The sequence below is a fragment of the Perissodus microlepis genome, chromosome 12 (assembly GCF_051167445.1).
Source record: "Perissodus microlepis isolate ML-2025 ecotype Zambia chromosome 12, ASM5116744v1, whole genome shotgun sequence".
NCBI classification, from domain to species: Eukaryota; Metazoa; Chordata; class Actinopteri; order Cichliformes; family Cichlidae; genus Perissodus; species Perissodus microlepis.
The window spans coordinates 14,646,973-14,673,142 of record NC_140472.1 but is presented as its reverse complement, the minus strand read 5'-3'; the positions used below and the strand labels follow the sequence as shown (position 1 = coordinate 14,673,142).

The 26,170-nt window shown below is 39.7% G+C and overlaps 1 protein-coding gene across 3 annotated transcripts in view; it reads right to left on the bottom strand.

The window, feature by feature from the left end:
• Positions 1–6,372: 6,372 nt before the first annotated feature.
• The window catches only part of LOC146375972 (GDNF family receptor alpha-2-like), a 66,645-nt gene continuing 46,847 nt past the window's right edge, over positions 6,373–26,170 (bottom strand). For 2 of the 3 annotated variants that reach the window (XM_084946009.1, XM_084946011.1), the window contains exons 5-9: positions 22,165–22,277; positions 21,108–21,248; positions 16,295–16,437; positions 8,527–8,556; positions 6,373–7,565 (exon numbers count right to left, since the gene is read on the bottom strand). In XM_084946009.1, the coding sequence (XP_084802135.1) occupies positions 7,440–7,565; positions 8,527–8,556; positions 16,295–16,437; positions 21,108–21,248; positions 22,165–22,277 (553 nt within the window). In that variant the 3' untranslated portion in view covers positions 6,373–7,439. The remainder of the gene's footprint in view (positions 7,566–8,526; positions 8,557–16,294; positions 16,438–21,107; positions 21,249–22,164; positions 22,278–26,170) is intronic. The other variant, XM_084946012.1, reaches the window with a different exon arrangement.

Below are 26,170 nucleotides of genomic sequence, written 5' to 3'. Positions count from 1 at the left end.
TTCAGTCTGATGGCAGCGGTATAACAATGATGAGCATGTTTTCTTGTCACGCTTTAGTACCATTTAGTCACCACACTCCCTGCCTGAGTAATGTTACTAGCCATGTCCATCCCTTTATGAGCACTGTGTACCCATCTGCTGGGTATCAGGATAATGCGCCATGTCCCGAAGTTTAAATAATCTCAAAGTGGTTTCTTGAACATGACGGTGAGTTCACTGTACTCAGATGGCCTCTACAGTCACCAAATCTCAATCCAGTAGAGCAGGATGTGAGATTTTCATCATAGATATGTAGCAACTGTGTGATGTTGTCTTGTCAATATGGACCACAATTTCTGAGGAATGTTTCCAGCAATTTGTTAAATCCATGCCACAAAGAATTAAGACAGCTCTAAAGGTGAAAAGGGTCCAATGTGGTGCTAGCACGATATAATTACTGCAGGTGGTGGCATATCAAAACTGCCTGATGATTGGCAAGGCTTGCTTCTAGATGGACTTTGGATATTGAGTTATTTCTGTTATTGTTTTCACGTCCATCATTTGAAGTTTCCCTTTCCTGGTTTACCTAAGTTGAAAAGTCTTCTTCACAGTGGGTGAGCACTGTGGCGCGTCACACTGGTGCTGCATCTGTTTCTCTCTAACCACTTTAATGCTTTACAACGATCATTAATGTTGTACTGTGCTATTTGATCAGCCATAATGGACTTATCACATTATAGTAAAATATTAACACCTTCAGTAGAACAAATGAAATCACAAAGCAAAATAATTTGGCTTCCTGCTTATGACAAAAACATATTTTTCCCCTTCTTTTTTTCTGTTCTTTTGTCTTTTTGCTGGCATTAAAGTGATATTTAATCTTACAAGAATATACTGTATACCACACACATCAATGAGAGCACCCCATTACACTGAATTTATTTGTCTGCTGCTCTTTCTTTTCTCATTTTCTCGCTGTGATTTATGTTATTATAGTCACAGTACAATACAGTGCTAGGAATACATGCTGGGGCCGGGATTTTTCTGCTCAGGCATCAAAAGAACTATCGTTCTCAGCTCGTATCGCGTTGGTTTTGAGAGTCATTAGTGCATGCCAAACATATTTATCAAAAATCAGCACAAGCAGCGTGCGTAGCAAACTTCATAAACAGGGGTTTATATCAAACATCCAGTTCTGTCAAGTGTGAAAGTGATATATTTTAAGAACAGCTCTATCTATTATCAAAATATTTTACCGGCATATCTTTTTTTCTCTCCCAGCTGTCAGCAGGAAACCAGTCCTCTGCAATGATGACATAACCCACATTAACAACTTCTTACTAACGTTTACATCAGAGCCTGTGGTAATTTTGGAACAAAGAACATAAGACGCACTGTGAACTCCATAGGAGCAGGTGTCACACATATTTCTCAGACAAAACTCACCGGATCCTTTGCTCACACAGGGCATAAAGGGCTAAATTTCATCAGCTACAAACTGCTGAAGAGAAGAGAAGAGAAGAGAAGAGAAGAGAAGAGAAGAGAAGAGAAGAGAAGAGAAGAGAAGAGAAGGAGGGCCCTCACAAAAACAGGTGGGTGAGCGCAGAAAGGGATGATGGGACAGCAATGGGAGCCATCTCTGATTGGAGAATTCCTAGCCTCGGTAAACCTTTCTTCTCTCTCTGCCATGTGCAGAGTGTTGATAAGAGACATCATCCCAGTGACTCATTAATCAACTGTGAAATGTTCAGCTACCTGCCGCTTTCTTATTCCCGTGGCCCCAAAACCTCTCCACTACCTGCCTCCTCTGCTTCTCCTCTTCCAGTCTTCTGTGGAAAGAAGAAACAAGCTGGACTCCACAAGGATCCCCTATGGGAAAAAAACAGAGAATATTGCTCTTCTAGCAAATTTCCTGCTTCAAGATTTTTCCCGTTCCCTGTCATAGCCGCATGCACAAAGCCCTGTTTACACGTGTATTTGAACACAGACAAGCGTTACCACACATTCAGTGTTTAAACACAGGAATGCAAGGATACGAGAGAAAAGAAGCACTTTAAAGTTAGTTTAAAGAGCACTTCGTTCTACCCTATCACAGCAGCTTAAATTACGCACATCCAGAAGATAACTCTATCATTTGCCTTTACATCCAGCATCCAGTCCCAGCTGCCACAGTTCACTTTCCCCCCTACAAAAGCACTTTATTCTGCCTCTTTTCAAACTGTCCCACTGCTGCACTTCTACGCCGGTAATATCTCCGAAAATTGTGCAGTGTGATTTGTAGACCTCTTGCATATACATTCTCTTAAGCTGTGTAAGAACTGCTGATCAGCTGTCTTTTTCACCCCAAACTCAGACCCTCTACAGGGAAGGGGTCAATATAAAGGGTGGGGAGATTTGAATTTTTATGACTATATTTGCATTTTTGACATGTCAAAACCTTTAATTTATCTGCCTGTTTTGATTGCCTATATGGGACGCTGACTGTATAATCACTCACAGTGCCTCATCAATTTTTCTGAAAAGTAAGCAACAAACTGACCAAACGCACACTTGATTAATAGACTGGGTGGGATGGACAATATTGTTCTTGTGACAGCTACCCAAAAGGGAAGTGTGGAGAGATTTAAGCTGTAAATGTTTTGATTGTGAACATTCTAAAATAAACGCAGCAGGGCAGAAGTTTACATGCAAATTGCATTAATGAAACAGGATATACTCCGAACAGGTAAATGCTTTCATTTACTTCTGCGGCATCCTGCAGAGACATGAAGAGCTTTGTTTCCTTCTGCACAGGGAAGAAAAAACTGAAAGAAAAAAATGTAAGTTGTCACATTGGTGGAACATGAAATGCCACTCAGTGATTTCTATAACGCTTAAACATTGCTATCATCCAAGTACAAACTGTTTGCATTTTACCTTCTTCAAGTATGAATCCTGCCTTAGACTCCACTGAGCTCTGAATTATTCAGGAGCAAAGCGAAACAGGGGTAAGTGGCTGCAAAAGGAGGAACCAAGTGTCAAACTAGACCCACATGCCTCGTCACAAAGACCTCGAATGCTGCATGCTATATTTAGAGATAATTCAATCTGAAAAAGTAAGCATATAAAAATAATAAGGTTATCTTGATATAAAAAGGACTCAGGTTTGTTGAGGAGAGCACTGGGTTGTGTCCATGAGTGGGTCTGGACTAAAATATATTATGCCTATATTGTATTATGGACTACTGAGGCTGTTCTTGCTGGAGAATTGGCAGCTCCGCTTCATCTTTGATGGATTTTACCCTCCAAAATTGTGTAATATTGATGTAGGATGAGAAACTCTTGTAATGTTTTTAGAATCTCGCAAACTGAGCCTGATATTTTCACTTGATTTTGCAGATATGTTTTAAATAGATGATCAGATAGATTTGTTTAGACTTAACTACTTTGTCCACAGTTAGGTTCCTAATCTCATGGGTAAAGGTGCAACGTTTGTAGTTTTTTTTTTCTGTGCACCACCACAGCAGATTTTAAATCACACAATAAATATGCAATTGAAGTGCAGACTTACAGCTTTAATTCAAGGGTTTTAAAACAAATTTTGTTAAGCAATAAATGCCTTTTTTATACTCAAGCTCCATTTTTTAGAGTCGAAAATAACTAGACTATTGACTGACAAGTAGTTTCAGGGCCATGTGTGGATAGTTTGCTTATTATTTCATGAGAGGTGAAGCAGGCAGAATATCTGAAGTTGATTCAGAGTGTTGAATTTGTATTTTGTAGTTTTTCACTGTAATTTTAAATTTTAAAGAGAGATGTCAGTGTAAGTGACTAACCCTATCAGAGTGATAGCGAAAACTTTAAGAGTGGCCAAATCAACAATCTGGTTCATCCTGCAAAAGAAGGAATGCACGGACCAGCTCAGCAACACCAAAATGACCACAGAAGACCACAGAAGTCAATAACTGCAGAGTTATTACTTGGTAAAGAATAACAGCTTTGCAACATTTTACTAAGTCAAGAACACTCTTGAGTAGGTATGTGCATCATTATCAAGGTGTACAATCATGAGTGTAAATACAGAGCGTTTACAACAGGGGGCAAAGCACTGGTTACACACAAGACTTTGCTAGAAAACATCTAAAGGTTCTGCACTTTTTTGCAAAAAAATCCCCCAAAACTTTTTAGACAAATGACATAAAGATAAACTTGTACCAGAAGTGAAAAAGAGAAAGAAGAGAAACAGCTTATGATCCAAAGCACACCTGATCATCTGTCAAACATGGCAAGTTGTGCCACTTGCCATTGTAGTGGTGTTATGGCGTGGGCATGTATGGCTACCAGTGGATCCCTGACACTAGTATAGACTGATGAGAGAAGCAGCAGGGTGAATTGTGATTTATACAGGGCTATAGTCTCTACTCAGATTCAGCCAAATGCTCCAAAACCGATCAGGCAGCACTTAACAGTGTAAATAGACAATGCCCCAAAGCACACCACAAAAGCAACCCAACAATTTCTGAAGTCAAAGCAACGGGATAATATTTAATGGCTAAGTCAGTCCCCTGATCTCAGTCCAGTAAAGCATCCAGTTATTAAATGCAAATACTGAATGCAGAAAGAACCACAAACAAGCAGCAACTGAAGGTTGAAGGAAAGTGAGGAAACACCATGGGTTCTACACTGCAGGCAGTAACTTGAAAAGGATTCTCATCCAAGTATTAAAAACAGCAAAATAATAAAACACACTATTAAAATTATTTTAATTAATTTTGAGCCTCTTGAAATGGGGGACTATTTGTAAAATAGCTGGAATTCCTGAATAGTTAATGTAATTTTTTTGTTAAAACCCTTGAATTAAAGAGTCTGTGCTTCAATCACATCTTGATTGTTTGATTTAAAATCCTCTTTGGTGGAGGCAAAACTACAAACATTGTGTCTTTGTCCAACAATTTAGAGACCTTGAAAGTTTTTCAAAGCAGTCTGAAAACACTGACAGAGGTACATTACAATTCGAAAAGGACTGCAACATTCATAATGTGATATCAGGAAAAAAAGAGAAATTGTTCACATGCATGAGTTCATAGACTTACTTTTAAAAATACATGCGTTTTTCTTTGTTTAATATTGAAAGTGTGTGATTATTGTGCGATTATTTGCTACAGGTTAAAAATCCTTACAATTCACTTGTATATATTTATATCTATATATAATGGATATCTATATATCTACAGTCAAAAACATCGTGGTTGCTTTATGAAAATGTGTTGAATGTGGAAGGCAAAGAAAAATATTGTGCTGAGATTTTTGCCATTTTGCAGCAGTAATCTGCAATAAACTCACCAGTTTAGGAAATTACTGTAATTTCTGCCAGACCGAACCAGCCCGTGGTGGTGAAAGCACACTGAGCTGAGTTTCATGCAACATTCATGATCCGGGCAGATAGTAAACCTTTTCTAAACCCTGCCTGCTAACACAAAGCTGTTTGGTTCTATAGCATGCATTAATGTGTCACAACACTACACTTGATGTGCTGTTTGAAAATAAAAACTTGTTTTTGGTGAAACTACTGGTAACATTCATTCAGAGCAGTGGAAAATTATGAAAGCATGAACACACAAAAAATGTCTCTCATCTGCAAAGATGCCAGCGCAAGTCTTGATTTTTTTGTTGTTCCTTCAGCATCTGTCAGAGCGTGTGTTTCAAAAACAAACACAATGCACGGATGGGCAAAACAATATTCTTATGGGTGTAACATCATGCATTCGGCCTCATCTTGTTTGCAAATGTGCTCTTTTATAGCTACGTCCAAAAGATTGTGGCTAAGTTGATTGCTGATTTGCCCAAGTTACACAGAATGACTTTCATGTCCTTTTAACAGTGGACACCAAGCAGCTGAAGACATCAGCTCCTCTTCTGAAGAGTGAAAACAAATTTGCTTGTGTGGAACAATTTCCCATTAAAAGGAAGCCATTTAAAGGACAGGCTGACATTTTCACATGTCTGTTAATAATACTAATAATAATCATCAATAATAAGAGGCAGTCACACACACTCAAACGGGCCCAATCTGTTAGTGAGAGGCTGTTATCACTCTTCTCCACTCCTCTGGACAAAAACTGAATGAAGAAAAAGTTCAGAGACCCTTAGAATTGGAAACAACAGAGCTGGAAGTTCCCAAAAACGCTTACCAGAACTGGAAGGTGATTTTACTCTCCAATTACAATATGCATCATAACCTCCATAACCATATGCTGTCTGACGGGGCAAAATGAACCCCCACATGGGTAATTCAAAATGCTCCTCACAAGCTACTTTTCTCCTGCTTGTAAACCCATTCACACATTGTAATGAGTTTGTACACACATAGACAGACACACACAGTAAACAAATATTACAATATCCACACACAGATTATGGCTTTTTCAAGCAGTTGGAGCTCGTTTAATTTTATCCCTGTATACATTCTTTGTGATCAAACCTTAATAGACAAATATAAATGCAGATAATGAAATCCTTCCTTCAGTACCAGTACAGAGCCACCTGTACATACAATAATGTCCTTTAAAGGTACTAGATATCATTAGGCTGAATGAAAGAAAAAGTTTTGTTTATATACATAGAGACAGAAATATACACGTGTGCGGGTGGACATATGGCGAACACCCACAATTATCAACAACATCTTAAATGACCATAAGACCATTAACTGTTTAACACGGCCACCTTTAGCTCTTTTCGCCGCCTGCTTAAAAGGTATACTGTAGCACCCAAATGAAAGCTTGGTACTGTAGATTGATTATGGTCACAGATACTATACCAACACTTAGAACATTGAGTAGGCTTTATAATTTAGAGTTTACACTAGATTTGAAGAAACAGAACGTAATCATCCCCCATCCATGCCTCTAAATGTGCAGTCTGTTCATCCAAGAGAAGATTAAGTCAAGAACAAGTTCAAGACCCAAAGCAAATAAAAAAGATTCCTTCTTTTTTCCCCATCTCACTATATGACATTTACTTCAAGCTCACTCCTTTTCTCTTTGCAACAATTTCTTTTCTGCCAATCCTGCCTTGCCTTCTTTTAATTGTGTTGTTCATTCCCCCCCCCTCTCGCCCTCCTTTGGTGAGAAAAGTGCAGAAGTCTTTGACACGAGCAGCTTCAATCCTCTGGGGTTTTTTCGTGACTCAGTCAGAGAGCGGCCTTCGTGGCCTCTCATACCAAGGGTCTTTTGTAAAGCCATGTGCTCCATCACAGTTGCGGTCTGCCCGAATGATACGATAAATGAACAACAAATTCACAGTTATAAAATTTCAGTCATTTCCACCTCTCTCGGCCTTTTGTTTTTCTCTTTCGTAAATGCCATCCATGTCAACTGTCCAGAGAATCAGCCTTCTTAATATCAGTCTCAGGAATAACACCTTCTGCATTTGGGATCAGCTTGTGGGTGGATGACCTCTTTTTTCTCCTCCTGGCGCTTCTATAAGGCATGCTGGGCCAGGACCAGAGCCAAAGCCAGGCTGGGAAGCAGAGCCCAGACACTGGCATGGAGACAAGAAGAGTGATCCTCTCCCAGGTCCTCGACACCACCTCTTGGTTGGTGATACTGGGCAGATAGAGAGGGACACACAGAGGGAGAGAGAGATCCGCAAAAGGTTAGACATGACTCACAATTCATGCTGCTTTCCTGTTCTGGCATTTGATAAGAGAGAGGTCAGACAGGACAGGAGGGAAATGAGAGAGGACAGGGTCACTGCTAAAGAGAAGAAGAGAAAACATCATTCAAAAATTTAAAGCAAGAAATGACATCTGCAGTACATCCACTTTAGCATGAACATTAAGTGCTTGATCCACCAAACGTTTTGATATGTGAAGTATATTTCAAGCCCGTGCTGCTTAGTATGCTCCTTGCTTCTTAAACAAGTTGGCAACAAAGGAAAGCTTCTTGTGTGCACTTTTTCTTTTTTTTTTCTCAAAAACTCTTTTAGGCTGTGCCAGCAAGTCTCTAAACAGTTTTTAAAGCTATCATTACAGACTTTATTTACAAGAAAAACATGCCACGAAGCCAAACACACACTACAGAAGCCAGCGGCGGCTATGGATTTCTTTTCAATATTTCATGAGGCAAATCTTACAGCAAGTAGAGGCCCAAGAAAACAAGACCCCTTGTTTGAGTGTGCGCAATCAAAACGCTACAGTGTTTATTCTTATGCACAAGAGAAAATAAACTTGTGAAGTTTATTTTCCCACACTGTTCACATTATGGCGGAGACGAGTGGGAATCAGCACAGATATTAAATTCTGTGGCCTCCAGAGTTCCACCGTTATACCCGCGCTACAATGGGTTTTATTATGTGCCGTTCCATAAAATTGTTAGCATTTTGAATACTTTTTCAATTTTCTCGGATTTCTGTAACACAAAGCATAACCATTTGCCTTCAAGTTAAAGCAGTCCTGCTCAATTTGCAAAGGTACCATTTTCAGTCCTGCACAGCAATACAGAGGCACATCATAAGGAACATGAAACATTTTCTCCTCCTCTTTCCCCTCCTCCACCTTCCCCTCACCTCATCTTCACCATGTATTCGCCCATTTCGCTGTGCACAGGAAAAAAAAAAAGAAAAGAAAAAAAGATTTACTATGATGTTATCTACCAGCACTTCGTCTTCCACCAGAACGAGGCAACAGATAAATGAGAAAATAAATAATGAAACGAGAAAATTGTTGAGTTATTTTAACAAGGCAGCCATATTTTTGCTTCTGTGACGAAGGATGCAAGAGGGAGAACGAGGGAGACAAAGGAGGTGTTTCCAGTAGCCGCAGTTATCACAGTACCTATGTTTGTGAATTCGCACTTTACAAAGAAATGATTGAAATGACAGTTGCCAAAAAAAGAGGGGTGCACGCGCGGAGGAGCAGCACTGGGTAGCCTGACAATGCACCAAACACATCCGCGACTAAAAGCCAATTAATTAGCAAGGGCAGTGATGTGTGGCAGCAGCCTGTTGACATGAGTCCAGATCTCTAGCTGCAGCCAATATCCACACATACACTCAGGCTTGTGATAAGCTGCACACACATGAACAAAGGGATAAAGCACAAACACATGCATATACAAGACAGAATACAGACAATGTCGAAATGTCCTTATTTGTTTACAGGCAGAGAGAGCGAGAGAAACAAAAGCATTTATTTAAACTGTTAAAAACGCACGTGACTTGTTATTTAAGTGGTAAACACACATCTAGACAGCACTTGTTTTCATTCACTGTCAAATTTGCAGCGAAACTGCAACTACTTATTGAGCAACCCTGAGTTATGTAGCCTTTTTCCACCAGTCAGTTCCACTCAATTGAGCTGAAAATCAACAGTGACAGGGTTACATGAGAGCACAGACAACACTAGCCTTCCGCTGCCTGCGAGCTGAGTGTTTGTGTTTAGGTGTGTGTAATGTGGGCGTGGAGACTGATCACTTGCACGAGTTGCTTTTAATAAAATTTAACATTTCAAAGAAACACATTGCAAAAACTGTAGAAACAGTAGGCACTTCCTGTACATTTGAACACAAGTTTGGTAAATGTGAAGGTAATTGGTTTGAAATGGCATCGCATAGTAACATTCAGTCATTTGAAAGAAGGCACAAGGTGTGGGGAAAAAAGCAAGCTGTACAAAAATCTGCTAATGAGGATATGTTGTCAACATACACTCACCGGCCACTTCATTAGTTACACCTTGCCAGTTCCACAATGTCTTCAGAGCTGTTTTAATTCTTCATGGCACAAATTCAACAAAGTGTTGGAAAGATTCCTCAGAGATTCTGGTCCACATTGACCTGATAGCATCAAGCAGTTGCTGCACATGCATGATGTGAATCTCCTGTTCCACCATATCCCAACACAACCATCAGAAGAAGGATACAATGTGGCCATACAGGGATGGACATGGTCAGTAACTAACCCGAAGTAAGCTGTGGCATTTAAACAATGCTCAATTTGTGTTAAAGAGCTGGAAAAATGCCCAGAAAGCATCCCTCACTGCATTATACCACCAACAGCCTGAACTATTGAAAGAAGGCAGATCCATGTTTTCATATTGTTCATGACAAATTCTGACCCTACCATCTGAATGTCCATACTCATAACATTTCATAACAACTCACAACATCTTTCCAATCTTTTCCAATTTTGGTGAAACTGTGTGAATGTGGTGCGCTTTGGCCTCAGTTTCCTGTTAACTGACAGCAGTGGCAACTGGAGTGGTGTTTTGCGGCTGTAGCCCACCAGCTTTCAAGGTTTGACGTGTATTTGGAGAAGGTCGTCTGCATAAACTGGCTGTAACGAGTGGTTATCTGAGTTACTGTTGCCTTCCTATCAGCCTGAGGCAGTATGGCCATTCTCCTCTGACTTTCTCCATCAACAAGGCATTTTCATCCAGGCAATGACTGCTCACTGTATATTTTCTCTTTTTTAGACCATTCTCTGTAAATCCTAGAGATGGTTGTTTGGGGAAAATGCCAGTAAAATCTCTGTAGAGTCTCAGAAAGTACTCATCTGGCACCAAAAACGAAGCCACGTTCAACGCCACCTTTCTTCCTCATTCTTATACTTGGTTTGAAGTTCTTGAACATGCTTAAATGTATTTACTTGTCGCCATGTGACTAGTTGATTGAACATATTCCTTAACAAGCATTTCAACAGGTGTACCTAATGAAGTGGCCAGTGATGGTCATGGTGAATTATCTGTTGCTTTTATATAATGGTCACCACTTAAAGATCCCTGACTGATTGTCAGGCTGAATAAGGTTTCAAAAACCATCCAATCTATGATAAATGTCATTCCCACTGAACATTTTTCCCTTGATTTGGGTTCAAAGCCCTCTAAAATCACAGTGAACTTGTTTGATGTCTAAATCAAACTTACCCGATGTTTCAACAGAATTTTAACCACTACATGTTCAAATAACTGACTATATATATATATATATCTTATCTTTCTTAAAGTCATATCCTTTTACACAGTAATAGATTTAAATAAAAATGCATATCTACTTACAGCAGAGAGCAATAATATAAGATCTCCTGCTGAGATTGGAACCGAGTCCTTGGCATCAAATGAGGGTTTATCCTATTGAGATACACGAATATTTTGGAAATTCAGTAAACATCAGATTTCTGTACACCTGCACTGAGATTCCAGGCGTCCGTACACATAGACTTGTGTGATTTAACATATATTATTGTTGTTTGTGTCATATATAAATGACTTAAAGTATTAAACTGCTTTATGCAGAGTGGTCTATTTTTAGCCAAATCCTTTGAGTTCATATTAGAGCTACTACATAGAAGCAAAAAGATAGTACCCACTTTGACTGTTATCAGCCCATTGAATGGCCAGTTATAATTTGCAATCTGTCCCATAGATATGACTAGTAGACACCCTCCTGGTACCTGCTTGTAGCCAAGATGGTACGTTATCATCAATAGTAATCACGATAAACAGAAAGTAATCCAGATCAAGTGATGCTTTTGCAGTTGTGGGAATAAGTACATGTTAAATCTGCAGTTGATCAGGGATGCACCAGTTCAACTTTTTCATTTGCAGTACTGATATAAGATAATCTTGAATAAGGCAACGTTGAGCTGAACTTAAACATTACTTTCCAAACTTCATAAAGCACAATATGGCTAATAAATACATGCAAGCTTATTCACTGAAACTGTGTTTATTAGTGAAATAATTTAATCAGCACCAGCATAACGCAAATGAATGGTGATTCTTTTTCCATTTGTTTAATTTCACCTTAGTATACTGCACTTTGCTGCCTTTGTCTTCTCCCAGTTTTACATGTGTGCATCTCCTCACGCACAGAGTGGAGCCGAGGACAACCTGGTATGTTAAAGCAGGTCCAATAAATAATGAACATAACAAGTGTGAGACTGAGAGCGAGAGAAGCTGACAAGGAAAACTCATCTGAGCTTTTCACCCATCATCAATCCACAAACTCCTGCAAAGAAAATTTGATGTAGCGGACATGAAATACCTCGAAACCGCTAACTGTATGCAGTTAGCTCCCTCCATAAACTCTTAGAACTGTTTGCCACCAGTACACTGCTGGCATAGTACATAAATATTTAAAAACACAGAGCTGAATTTAACAGATCGGCTGCACAGAGCTGCTCACTCACTTTTTAAAAAAGTAGCTTTTTTAAGGCAGTACAGGAATAACAACTGATACAAATATTGGATTGATGCTTATTCATCACCTGGAACGCTGAGCTTTGTAATATGTGTTTAGTGATGTGAAATGGTGTGTTTTAATCTAAACTAAAATCTTGTTTCCAAAGAGTAATCAAATGAATTTAGTGCCTTCCCAGAGAAGTAATTTTGGCGCCTTAACCAAACAGTGTGTACAAATGAACATAATCAGTACGCCAACAAAACTTCCAAACACATGAGGTTTTAAGGGCCAAATGGTTGGTGGAAGACCTCGCATACTGGTGACATGACTCTGTAAACAAGTGATAACTGCCATTCAAAACAGACTTAGTTTGCTTTAGAAACTGTATCAGTTTGTTGTAATGCACATTTAAACTGGGTACACAAATATCACGTGCGTAACCTCACCACTGGAGTTGGGAGCATGGCACTGCTCAGTTATACCTAAATATGGATGCATCTTTACAGTGCTCAAAGGACCAAGCTTCAGACCACATGTTTACTCAATGAGCCACAGTGAGATTTACAGCTCTGGACAGTCAGTCTTCTGCCAAGAGGACTCATACCATAACAACACACCCCCAATTTATCTGCCATGGAAGTTTGACAAGTTTTAATTGCCAGGCATAGTTGTCTGAGAACTCAGGGCCGCCCAAAATGTCGCTACCAGCTCCCTCTCTAATTATAAACTTCCTGCTTGAGTAATCACACGTCTTATTGTTTCCTAATTACCATTTTTACAATAAATTAAACACCATGCTGCAGTGAGACAGGCACTGAGCAGTGCATCAATACTGACACACACACACACACAAAACCTTTGGAGAAAGCGGTTTCACCACCCATTCCCCCTCTGCTATCCTCTCTCTTTCTCTACCTTTCGGTAATACACACACTGTTAATGTTATCAGCTGTGCTTATTCATTAATTTTCCTCTTTGCAACATTTTTAGGGTGTCAGGTTTTACAGAATTGAAATCCAAAGACACAAAAGGAAGACTAAATGAACAGAAAGTGAGCCGTTTTCTTGCAGATGCAGAGACACAAAGTCCAAAAATGAGCCAAAAGAAATCCTCCGGAATCACAGGAGAACACAATGGAGGGGCACTTGTAAGTATAACAGATGCAGGACTATTTATGCACAAGGGGGCAATCAGGTAAGTGGAAACTGAAGGGTAACGAGACAGGTGTCCAGTGGAGGCAATGAAGTTCCTCAGGTGGTTGAGTGTTGGTGAGATTGGCCAATCACCTCACATAAGCCTGCCTCAAGCTCTATTTGCTTAGGCACAGGACTCTTGGGTTGCACCAGCTTTGTCACCACAGGACACTCAGCTAGGACAGGTTAGGACACACAGGCTGAGTTTTAGGGACCCCAGTCTCACAGGGGAGACTGGTTTGGACACAGTATACATGGTCACGGGGTAGCCAGAATTAAAAAAAAAAAAAAGGAACTCAGGGCACAGAGTTTGGGTAAACACTCAGGCGGAGGAAGTGGCTGCTGAGGCTGCAATCGGCAGTGTTGCCAAGGGCTGCAGTCGCTCTTTTAAGATGGCAGAGATTTAAATGCTGGTCTGGGCAGTTGACAGGAGCAACAGCAGGTGGCAGGCAATCTAGCTGCACACTTAACCCACTTTGACTTCTGGTGGAAGTTGGACCTGCGGGCTTGGTAGCCTTGAGGTATGGCTTCCCTCAGGAGCACTACTGGTTGAGGCCCCCATTGCCTTGGTAAGCCCCTCTGGAGATAGGCTCATATTCAGTTCCAAAATCCTTCTCAAAAAACGAGAAAGCCACCTGCTGCTGTTCAGACTCTACTGCTGGGTCCAAGGTTTGCAGAACTGGGACCCAAACATAGCATGCACAAGGTAGACCGAATGAAGAAAAAATGAGTTGTTTTATTAGGCTGATACAATAATGCAAACTCCAAAACAATGGTAAATGGCCTGTATTTATATAGCGCTTTTTCTAGTCCCTAAGGACCCCAAAGCGCTTTAAATATCCAGTCATCCACCCATTCACACACTGGTGATGGCAAGCTACATTGTAGCCACAGCCACCCTGGGGCGCACTGACAGAGGCAAGGCTGCTGGACACTGGCGCCACCGGGCCCTCTGACCACCACCAGTAGGCAACGGGTGACGTGTCTTGCCCAAAGACACAACGACCGAGACCGTCCAAGCCGGGGCTCAAACCGGCAACCTTCCGGTTACAAGGCGAACTCCCAACTCTGGAGCCACGAAAACAATCTAACAGAAAGCACAGCAGTGGAATAATAATAGGGAAAAAATGGATTTGGAAAATAAAATAAACAAACATCCAAACTTTCTAAACAGAAATAACAAGAGAAACAAAGCAGAAACTCAAACTTTAACATATTAACTAAAAATTCAAGACCGAAAACAAGGCTCAAACGCAGTGATCACGACATAAGGTTTTAATTTCCTGTGTTCCAATCAACGAGGGTTTGTGTGCAAAGCACAAAACTGCACATTTAACATTTAACGGCTCTGATGCGAAATGTCTTAATGGTAGTCGTTCATTCAGAACACAAATTTGCATTCCTAAACCGTGCACATTACTTGGATTTGGATATGTAACAGTCACTGAAAAATGACATGAACAACAACATCAGCAGCAGAATATTTTATAAAGCACAGTTTTATACCGCTGCCAAACATGGGCACATTGGTGTCCTGCAAAGGTGAAAAGCATCATTACTCTTACTTTAGAAAGCTGCACAGAACATCTAAAATACATCTGTAAAACACAGCCGTAATTCACTGTGAAAACTAATCCAACTCAACAGCTAGATAAAAAGAAAAGCCTCTTCTCGACCTATAGTGTATAGTGAAATATTTCTGTAGCAGAGAGACTCGTAAAAAGAAGGATTCTTTGGTGAATAACTTAATTCTGTCATTTTTACACTTATTTGAAGAGAAAATTAAGAGTTATGTTATAAGACAAAGAGCTATGCATTTGTTCAGCACAGCATTAAAAAAAAGTAGTAATGTTTTTCTGCTCCAGACAGTGAACCTAGTTATAGTTGAGTTAACTGCAGTCTTCATAGTAGACAGCATTCAGCAGAGAACAGGCCCTGGGCCAGTATTTTAGAACATCTAATCCAGATTAAGCCTCCACCTCCCATTCCTTTCACTCTTTCTTTGTCTGTAAGAAAAATATAATATTTCAACCACATGTCATCATCTTGGGTGTGTAGCATAAACTGTGTTATCATAAAGCGTCTGTTTTGATGTGCCAATTGCTTTAACAAGCATAGAGATTGTATGTGATGCGAATGTGAACGGTGCAGCACGTTGAGTCTTATTATTTTGCCACAGTACAAAAGAGAGAGCGGAGGAGTATTTTTGTGATTCTCCTTGCAGTTGGTCCATTTTATCAAATGTATGCAGAGAAGTTGCAGGAAAGAGATGAAAATGTATATTTTTGATGTGACAAAAAACAAAATAAAGCAACATCCACGTCTATTTAACTTTTACAGTGAGTTGATCTAAATGTGTCACGATCAACTGCAAGTTCAATGAGGAGAGATCATTTGAAAGAATTGAATATGATTTCTTGAGATCTATTTGCTGATAAGATGAGCCATCATGGCAGAAAGGAACCCCAGCATTGATAAGATTTAGCACAGAACCTCCCCCAAAAAGAGCGATCTTACTGTGACAGGGTACAGAATAAAAAAAACAAACAAACAAAACAAAACATGATTGTTAGCTGTTGCATGATCAGGCACATTGCAGTGAGTTTTAATGCACGCAGAGTGGAGGCTGATTGGCTCAAAGAAGGCAGGCAAGAAGATTATTTGTCTACAGTAATGACTGTAATATGGATTGTAATGATCAGTATTGAGTCTGGCAGCGTGGGAAAGTGGGAGCAATGTAAAGAATAGACTAGCAGTCGAACCCCTGGGAAAGCAAGCAGATGAGTGATTACAGATCTTGCTTATTAAACATACGCACAAGCTTCATATTAGTAGCTTTCAAACTGCAGAGCATACCCGATTGCCAAGCAGGCAGTAAATAACAACTCTAAATTACATTTTGCCATCACATTTAACATCTACATGTAAAATATCCCATGTAATGAAACAATGAGAACCTTTTACCTTTGGGATAGTCACGGGGAGATTTTCTGAGATCTCCTGTGTCGATACAGGGTCTGGCTTCGGTGTCGCTGAGGGGCCTGGGACAGGCCCACTTTTGTTCTGTGTGTTGTCTATCCCATAACCAAAGGCCTGAATGGCATTTCCTGCAGGAACAGAGACATAAAGTCATTTGGGTTTGACTGCCATCCCAGCAAGAAGCCAGCTAGCAGACAGACAGCTCTAAGTCAACTTTTTGGTACCCTGCCCAATCTTTGGCAACTAAAGGAATGAGGCAAGGCTGAGTGAGACTGAGGAAGGATGGAGCAGAAAGAGCACAGAGAGCCAGTCTTTTTGCTTTGTCAGTAAGCTTCAGAGTAATATGCCAAACTAATCACAAATTGCTATCAGAGTTTTGTCTGTCATTACTAAGCACTGCCTTATGTTTTATTTTGTAAGTTATGCCTTCCTTTTTGACTGCCTCGCATATTTATGCTATTTATTAGCGGCGGCACAAAATATTGATAAGGCAATAAATTGAATCACTTCCTCTAGCGATACATTATTGATACAGTTGTGCCAAGCATCTGAGAGCTAATTAATTGTATTTCATGCATTATAAATGAAGACAATAAATACATTTTCCTTTTTGCCTTTTTGAGCATTTTTTTTAAAGTTTCCATTTACATAGATGTTGTGATCTATCACAGATGATTGTCTTGCAGTGTGACAGCATTTCGATCACGAAAGAACTGTATCACGAATTAATCAGTGTTTTCTATGATCTTTTACAAGCGAATCCTGCGGCAACACAACAGATTATATTTATCAAATACAACCAACTTTGCTTTATGTTGGATTCATGCATATTACAAAAAACTCTCTTATGATGCAACAGCCATTCTCAAACTGCTACGAGCTGACTAAATAGCGCTAAAATGTCCACACTTGCAAAGATGAGTCCTAATTTGTTTGTTAGCATGAAAAGCAATACAATCTTTTAAAAGAGGGAAATTAACTAGTTCAAACAGAGGACAGCATGTGAATAAATACGAGCCCTAGCATATCAGCGCCTGCAGATGTGCTGTACACATGTGTTTAATTTTGTGTCTAAGTGCATGTGTGTGTCTCTGTAGAAATGTGATAAATCCCTGTTCAGTCAGCTTTCCAGCTAGATATGGTAAAAATAGGCGCTGAGTACCTTTTCACCGCTCATCCGTTTAAAACACAAGGCTTGTTTCTCTTTGTTCAGCCAGAGAGAAGGCAAGGCATGTAATTGCTTGGCAACCACCTCCATTATAAGGTCAGCATGCAGAGATGACTTTGAATAGATTTATGTGACTGATCAAATTCAAAACATTCCCAAACAAAGGAGAAATGGCATTTCCACACCACCACATAAAGGACAAATAAGATAGTTGTGGAATGCACATGCATAATCAGATGGCTACACAGTCCCTAGTACTACCGGTGCTTGGCCACATAAATTTGTCTGTCACATTTGTCGGTCCGCCTACACACAGACACACGCACACACAAGTATTTGAACAGCAAAGACACTCACAGAGGTACACATATGCACATTCACTTGCACACAAAACACACAGGAGAGCACACTTCATATTTTTTATGCTGGTCGACACTGACAATTTGGGCTTCTGTTAGAAAGCAGGAGAGTGGTTCAGAGAAAAATCGAGTTCACTGGCGAGGCCTAACAATGTCAATGCTAGCAGTCAAGAGCTAGTGGAGTGCTGCTAAGACCTGTAATGTTCAGCATCTGTTTGTCAGGGTCAGCTATGGTTAGCAATCCCCCTCAAAGATGTGAAATGGGTGAATAAAGTCATAGATCAAACTAGTTGGCTGGGGGGCCTCCACCCAGGATGTTTTACTGCACCCAAATGTTCCACTGAGTGATTAAGCTCATTGCCAACAGCAATTCCATTTTTTAACGGCTCATATTAAGCTTTCCTTTAACCCCTGGGCACAGCCTGTATTGTCGCACCTGCAGGGATAGATGAAATGAGAAGGAAGGAGAGAACAAGAGAAGCAGAGACAGGGGAAGGGGGAGTCAGGGTCTGACTGTCATAATACCTCTAAGCTGGAATGTTCTTTGTCGGCCTCCCATATATTTTATACAAATCGGAATTCTAATCTAGTCTTCTGTTGGACCATTGTTTTTGCTGGAGCTTGTAAGGAAAAATTGGGAACAGTTCAAGGACAGTAAATGAACCGTCTAAAGCATGTTTTTCTGATTTCACTTGAAGTATGCTGTGATGGATGAGGTATCAAAATGAACTCTGCTGCAGATCTAAAGGTTCACACTAAATATTTTCTCATGATCTACAGCACAGTTAAAGCTGTAAGAATTTAATTACATAATTAAATTGGTAATGAAGATGCAATACAATTAGCTCAAGATGTAAACAGATATAAATCTAGTTTGCATACATGGCAAAGATAAAAGAAGAGTCTATATAGTGACATATTATTGTTATAATTAAAGTTTTTTACCTTTAAATAACAGCTTCAGATTTGTCTTGGTCACTAATTTTACCCCAACACATGTCCTGGCAACATATGAGCAGAGTAAGTGGTTTCCTAGAAAAAGAGTGTTGCCAAGATGCTTAGCTAGAGCAAGCTCTTTCAACAGAAGTGGTGCGCATTGAAGTTGAAGAGGAGCGAGCAGGCCAGTCTGCTAATTAACCAAAACTCTACCACATTCGGGTCTGTGATTCCTCACTTTTCTGGCCAACTTTAAATTAGATATCTGGATAAGACTGAGTGTACAAAAAGAAAGAGTAACGTTTGGACTTTCTGCCTTGTTCTGACCAAAACCTGGCTCACTAACAACTTGCGTTTCTGCGCAGATGTTCCAAGCAGACTGAGACTCCCGGTCTGGGAAAATCTGAGAAGTTGGACTCAAGTATTTCTCTCTAATTAAAAACCATTGTTCAGCAGAAGTGGAGTATATTAAGGTCAAATCACAGCTGCTGTCTCTGGATTTGTTGCACTTGCTTGATGTTCAGCTGTTTCTGAAGTTGTCAACTCATCAGTTTTAAGGATGTTTAGCTACTAGAAATTTTAATGGAAAGACATCCATAAAAATATCCACCCATCCATTTTTTCCTCTCCTTATCCAACTCAGGGTTATATACACTGTGGAGGGGTTTCCATCCTGCTGCAATTAGTATGCAAACAGCTGTATTTATTCAGCACCAATAACACTAAATTGTTTTTGTACACAGTAAAATCACCTATTGATAGCCAGTAGGGGCAAAAAGAATTGAATGTACCAGAATCTGTAATTAACACTTGTGGCCACAGCAGCTGCTTTTGCCACTGCTAATCAAATGCTACATGCTGCAAGAAGTGGTGGCATTAAAGCTACTGCACAATAAGAACTGGTTAAAATAATGTGAGAGAAAACATCAGAGACCAATCATATTAATGTTAAATACTGACCTTGGTGATTGAATAGTTTTTAACTTCTTTTTTTTCCTTACATGTATTACCAAATTTTGCATTACACCTTCCCATTTTTTTCTTTAACTTTTTTAAAAATTTTAACTTTTATTTTTGTTTACTAATGCTACAGTTGCCATGGTTATGTTGTTTTGCTTGAATGAAATTTTATTTAAATGTCTTTCAGATTAAGGGGGTTGAATATGCATCTTCCTGCACTGTGACTTTGTGTATATCTACCTCCCGGTGTGTTGAAGTTTATCGCCTGTTCCCCTCGACTGCAAAGAGGAGATGCTGCATTTTGTGTTATTTTTCGAGACGCCTCCTCAGCTCCCAGCCTCATCCCTCATCCTGCACACTCAGCTAAAACGGTAACCCAGCAATCTATTGAAATGGTCTGAAAGCATTATCCACACAATAGAACATGGTAAAGGCAATGGTGTCTTGTAGTACTGATGACATTGCTCGCTACACCATAGCAAGGATGGAACTTGCTATATTTTACTTTTCGGTGAAAAAGCATAAAGATATTTGAAGAAACCCTTCTGTCACGCTGCACCCTGTATGTTATGCATTAGATATACAGATGATATGTATTTTAGCTCTCCCTATTATTCCATTTGCGCTAGTCTGTTCCTTTTCATGACATTTTTCTCCCCTAAGCCCTTTAACTCTCTTAGATTGAATGTGAAAATGACATGCAAATGGTTTCTTTTGTATTAAAGTCTGGGCAGATCTTGCCCAAAGGAGGGATGAGAAATGATAAGAAATTACTTGCATCTGAGAAACTAAGAACGTTTAATTCCAACTTAATCTGTGGATAAAGGGATATCTGCAGGTTGTATTCAATTCTCTAACAGACAATTTTATATAATGATTTCAAGTCCATCCACCCATGCATTAATCCTTCATTGACAAATATTTACATGCAATCCTTCTAGCCTTATTTCATTATTGAATACACAAAATACTTTTTTCTTCTTCTTTGAAATAAAAGTGATTTGCAAAAACTTTCAAGCACCTCATTTCATGGAGACGTTTTGATTTTCAGATGTCTAAAAGCTATCTATTACCCACACCCTCTAACCACATCTCTTGTTATTTCCACATTCAGTCATTCCGCCAACATCCACACTTTAAAAACATCACATCCACAGTTATTTCGCTGAAGAGCTCAATGACACTGAAAACCAGAATCTGACATGAAACCATTAAAGTTGCATAAGACTGAAGTTCACAGCTCTCGCTTCTCTTACGTGGCTGAAAGAGAAAGTTCCGCATCGCAGGCTTGTGCTTTTATCAATAATACATGCCTGTTTGGCCTCTATCAGTTACAAAACATATTTCAGAGAACTCATGAGTTGTGACGGCTTACTTAGGCATGCGTTATTGGTGAAGTACCGCAGGAAGTTCTGACATTCCTCCTCTTGGTTTCCGCTGCCCTTGCAGGTGCACCATGGGGAGATGGTCCAGTTGGAGAAGCTGCTGTCCACATAGTTGGGGGTCACGTCCGTCCCTGTGAGGGCATCCACACACAAATACAGTTATGTGTCACTAATGGACAATAATGGATTACATTTACAGCAAATTGCATACAAAATGCACAACAAGGTGTTAGCCACAGGTATGAATTTGCACTGCATTGTTGGAGTTTACAGGGAGGTGAACAATTGTGTTATGCTTTATTTTAAATGGAAAGTGGCCATTATGTTATAAATATTTTGCAAAGTAGTTGCTTTAGGAAGTGTGTGCCCTGTTTGAATAAAGCACTACAGTACCAAAGCATTTTACTTTCCAAATGTTTCTATGTGTCAATGCTTTTAGCTGGTGTCATGAGTGTTTGGTACATTCTGTGTGTCGTATTTTCCAGAGAAATCCAGGAACCACCGTGGAATGTCATCACTTCATACTGCATGATTTATGACACATGGTGGGGAAGCACTGACTGATACTGAAATATGGACACTTCAGTAACCACTAAGCATCAGAAAAAGCCCTTTTGTGTAAATTTGCCTTCAGATTTATTTTAGCAAGCTCTGTGGTACTGCCACAGCATTACCTAGCTGCTGCTGGCTGAGACTGAAAAATATGCATCTATTAGTCAGTACATATTGTTTACTTAACGTTTATTGCAAGCAAACAGATGTTCATCAAGTGTTTTAATTAAGTAAACACTCTCTCAGTGCCTCTGCTCCCTAATTACTTCTAGTAGTGAACTGATGCCCAGTGTACTGGTGGAGATATCAGTTTTAACTCCGCTGTCTGGTCCTCATGATGAAAGCAGCCTGGACTGCTTGTTTTTGGAGTATTTTTCTTTATTTCATTATGTGTGTGAAAGGTAGAAAAAAAACAGTGACATTCTGAATCTGCCTTTCTGTGTCCACACATTTCACTGCCGTCATTTTCTTCTCACAACGTAGCCATGTACTGACCAACGAGCCTTGCAAAGGAGGCCAAGCAGGCTTGGTGATTGTCTTGGTTAGGACAGGTGCTCGCTGCGTGTGGAGTCATCCCACAGTTCTCTTTGTAATCAGCCAGCCTAGACCTGCACAAAAAACACGAAGCACAACACAGACAAAGAATGAGAAGCACAGGTTCAGTCATAAAGTCCACGCACAAGATGAAAACACACAAATACAAAAAGCTGGGCGTAATTTTTTTGGCACCGTTTTTTCTACAGAGCAGCTGCCAATTATGACCAGCGTCAAACTGGGAAAGTATATACAACATCTGTTCCCAGGCCTCTACAACAGGTGTCATGAATATCAAACACTTATGCCTCATAACCAACAACCTATTAGTAATATTCAGCAGAGACCCAGTCGTAGTGCATTTGTATAAAGAATAGAAAAGATATGATACGGCTCTTTTGGCCATAGCTTCTGTGCTTATCCTGGATCTCTTAACCATCTCCCGAACTCACTTTCCCCACAAACCAAGGAGACTGATAAAAATAGTATGTTTTGTTTCGGTGTGTTTGTGATAAGAGCTTTAAGTCTGTGGAGGCCCCCAGGGTGGCATTGCTAATCCACTTAAGTAGGTTTATTGGGAGTAGCGTGAGTAAAGTTGCGCTGTCTGTACTGTTCACATCACAGCTGCCCACAATGTGAATCACAATCCATACTGCATTTCTCTTTTTCCTCTTTGCTTCTTTCCGAGTTGTGCATGACTCATTCCCTCTGACTTGGTCTGACCACTTTTTTCGGCCTTAAGTTCAAAGGTACCTTAATTTACCTTGGGCTGTGTTGTCCTAGTGAACACACAAAAACACACATATATACAGAAGAATAGGTTTAGTATTGATGAAATATGCTATCTGGGTTGTTGAATGGTTGATAAGCTAGTGACCCAGCACTACCTGATAACCACTCCCTTCTAAGGAACTTAATGGTTGTCAGCAGCTCATTCTTCTGTTTTTTTTTTATTGTCAGATGTCATGGTGGCTTTCAAAAGCAAATATTATGGGTTTTATTATATTTAAGCACATCACTGTCATAATTGTGACATATTTTGAATTACATAAAGAAATGAACTTGGACTCAGACACCAATGAGAACGCCTGGAGGTTTTATCTTAACTTATCTTTTTCCTCATATAGAAAAGAAACAGAAAAAAGTGACTATGTTTTATTTATATGCACATTTATATGTATTAGACGCTTTATATGTCTGATGACTCACACATGAATGTGCCCCTTTTTGCATTTTTTTCAGACAACATACATATATTTCTAGATAAGGGTTTCATTATTATTTTGGTGAAATAAAAACTTTATCTCAATTCTAATGCTAAGCTAAGCTAATAATTTCTTAGTTTAAAGACAACAAAGCATTTAATCATCAGTTGTTTTTAATCTTTGGCCCTCTTCCACAGTGTGTCTTTGGTCCTGTCGCCCATCATGGCACTTGGCTGCTCCTGCCTAAGCCTGATTCTATCACAGGTTTCTTCCTGTTAAAAGGGTTTTTTTCCTCCCCACTGTCGCCAAGTGCTTCCTCATAGGGTTGAACCACCAACCTTCCAAACAGCATATAACCTGCTGTTCCTTCTGCTCTACAGCCACTACGGGCTCTTTTTCAAGAAGGCCTTTGATGGGATGTGGCATGCAGCCTTGTGTATAACGTCAACCAAACACCTGTATGACAAGCATATAAGCCTTCTCTTGAGTGACAGCATGGGCAGCTGGTACTACAGTCGGAATATCATCAAGGATCTACTCTCAACCACCCTCTCCAACATACACCTGGAGAATTATGAAAGATGCCTTGAAACAGCATGAAGGCACAGTTACCACCGGAGGAAGAAAAATCACCAGCCCACATTTTTATATTCATGTCTTTGAAGGGAAAGAAAGAAAACTCCCAAGCTTGGTGGAACCTCTTGGTAAAGAAGCCTCAGCTTTTGGTATGGATATCAGAAAAAGGAAAGGCCAAGCTCATACCTAACAATCCCCAAGACATCAACTCTGAAATCAAAATCAGCAGTCTGGAAACAGTATGTTGGTTTCATCATATCAAATGAAGGCTCAAACCCTGGAATTTTAGAAAGGATAGTACACAGCCGCAACAGCAAGACATGAGACCATCTGGAGAGACAAGACCATCTATCAGAGGTCAAAAATCCACCAGCTGTGTCTTGTCAATTTTCCTGCAAAACATAGACACTCACGGCAGAACTCCAAAGAAGAATTTTGGCAACACACGGAGAGAGAGAGAGAGATGCTACAGGAAGATTTAAAGTCCACAGAAAGATCCAACAAGTAACAGGACCGCACGATGATCTCCTCATAGTTGTCATAAAAAAAAAGAAGTTGAGTTGTTTATTAGTTAAAGTTTTTTATTTAGGTTGTTCAGATGAAGATTTTTTTTCTATTTTGCATGACAAAATTATTTTCTTTTTTTTTTTTTTTGCTTGTTTCTTCATTTGCATATGTCTATGTTGGAGTCAGACAAGTTTCAGTGTGTCTTTCATTTGCCTGAGAACAGCTTTGCCACTGTATACATGACCGACACAGCTCTCCATAACAGACACATTACTGTTTATTCCTGTGGCTCCTTTTTCCCCCTCCTATTGTTTTGCTGTCCAACCACTGCTGACAAGATGTAAAAATGTACCTCCACTTGTGCCAGTAGCATTGTCCTCTTACTGCCTCTTGACTCCATAAAGCTACCTCAAATTTACATTCAGGGAAAATACATGAAGTCTTTTCCTGTTGAATTGCCTGAAAATGTCTGAGATAAAAATCCTCCAAAAATATAAACTTAGACATGTTTTCGTCAAAGAAAAGCATGAAAAGATATGTGAATTTTGACTTTTGTACAGCAAAACTCTAAAATTATTTATGAATAGTTACACATACTGTACTTACGCTGTAAGAAAATTAGAGTTATGCATTTATAGCATTGTATTTATGCACGAGGGACGCATGAATACAACGCATTTAAAAAATAAGAACAATATGCTGATGGTGCAAACTACTGTTCACCACAATAGTTTTCAAAGGGCCAATGTTAATGTAAACAAAATATACATATGGCTCTGTCTTCACACACTGCTAGACTTAAATATTCTAGAGTGGAATTGGTATTTGATCACATATTTATAATTTTTATACCTTTTTCTGAAATAACTAAGATGGAATGATACTTAATATCTTATTTTTTGTGAATAACATAGTCTTCTGTGAAAAAATTGTCTTCTGTGAAGGACACAGCATAGTCTATCAGAGAGAAAGGGCTTCTTTTATTGCAGTGATTTAAAAACCAATATGCCGTCATGTTAGTCTTCAAAAGAGGAGAGAAGCATATTTGGCTGAGATTAAATGTGGGATAATGATATAACAATTTCCCATGTCTGTCTGTCTGTTTGTGTGTCTGTGTCATCATAGCAGAAATGTAGCCAGTGTGGCATAAAAGGCGCTTGGACTTCCAGCAGCAAACCCCACTCAGACACACTTCATTACTCCATCTCCATCCACCCTCCTTACAAATCACCCCAGAGAGCCTCTCGACATGACATGCTGCTAACATCACATGTGAAACCTCGCTTCAGTAAACTGACCACGCCATGCTCGCGCCGCCATCACCACAGAGACGAGTGTAGACACAGAAACGCGCATGATCGAATAGCGACACACAATACGTAAGTAGCCTTCATAATAAAAAAAGAACATACACAGACAAATGCAAAGCAACCCCTCTCAGCACTTGTCCTCCTCACTCAAAGGCCCCTCTCAACCATTTCCATTCAGAGTGAAAAAGGCACTTGTACCCACAACCATGGTACAGATGATAAAAAAGATACGGCAGAGGGGAGAGAGAACAACTCTATTGTGCCTACACAAAGCAACCTTTCGAAGCGCCATTTTCCTGTATCTTATGGGCAAAAGGTCTTTTACTTTTGTACTAATACAGAATGTGAACGTCAGATTTCTGTAAGAAT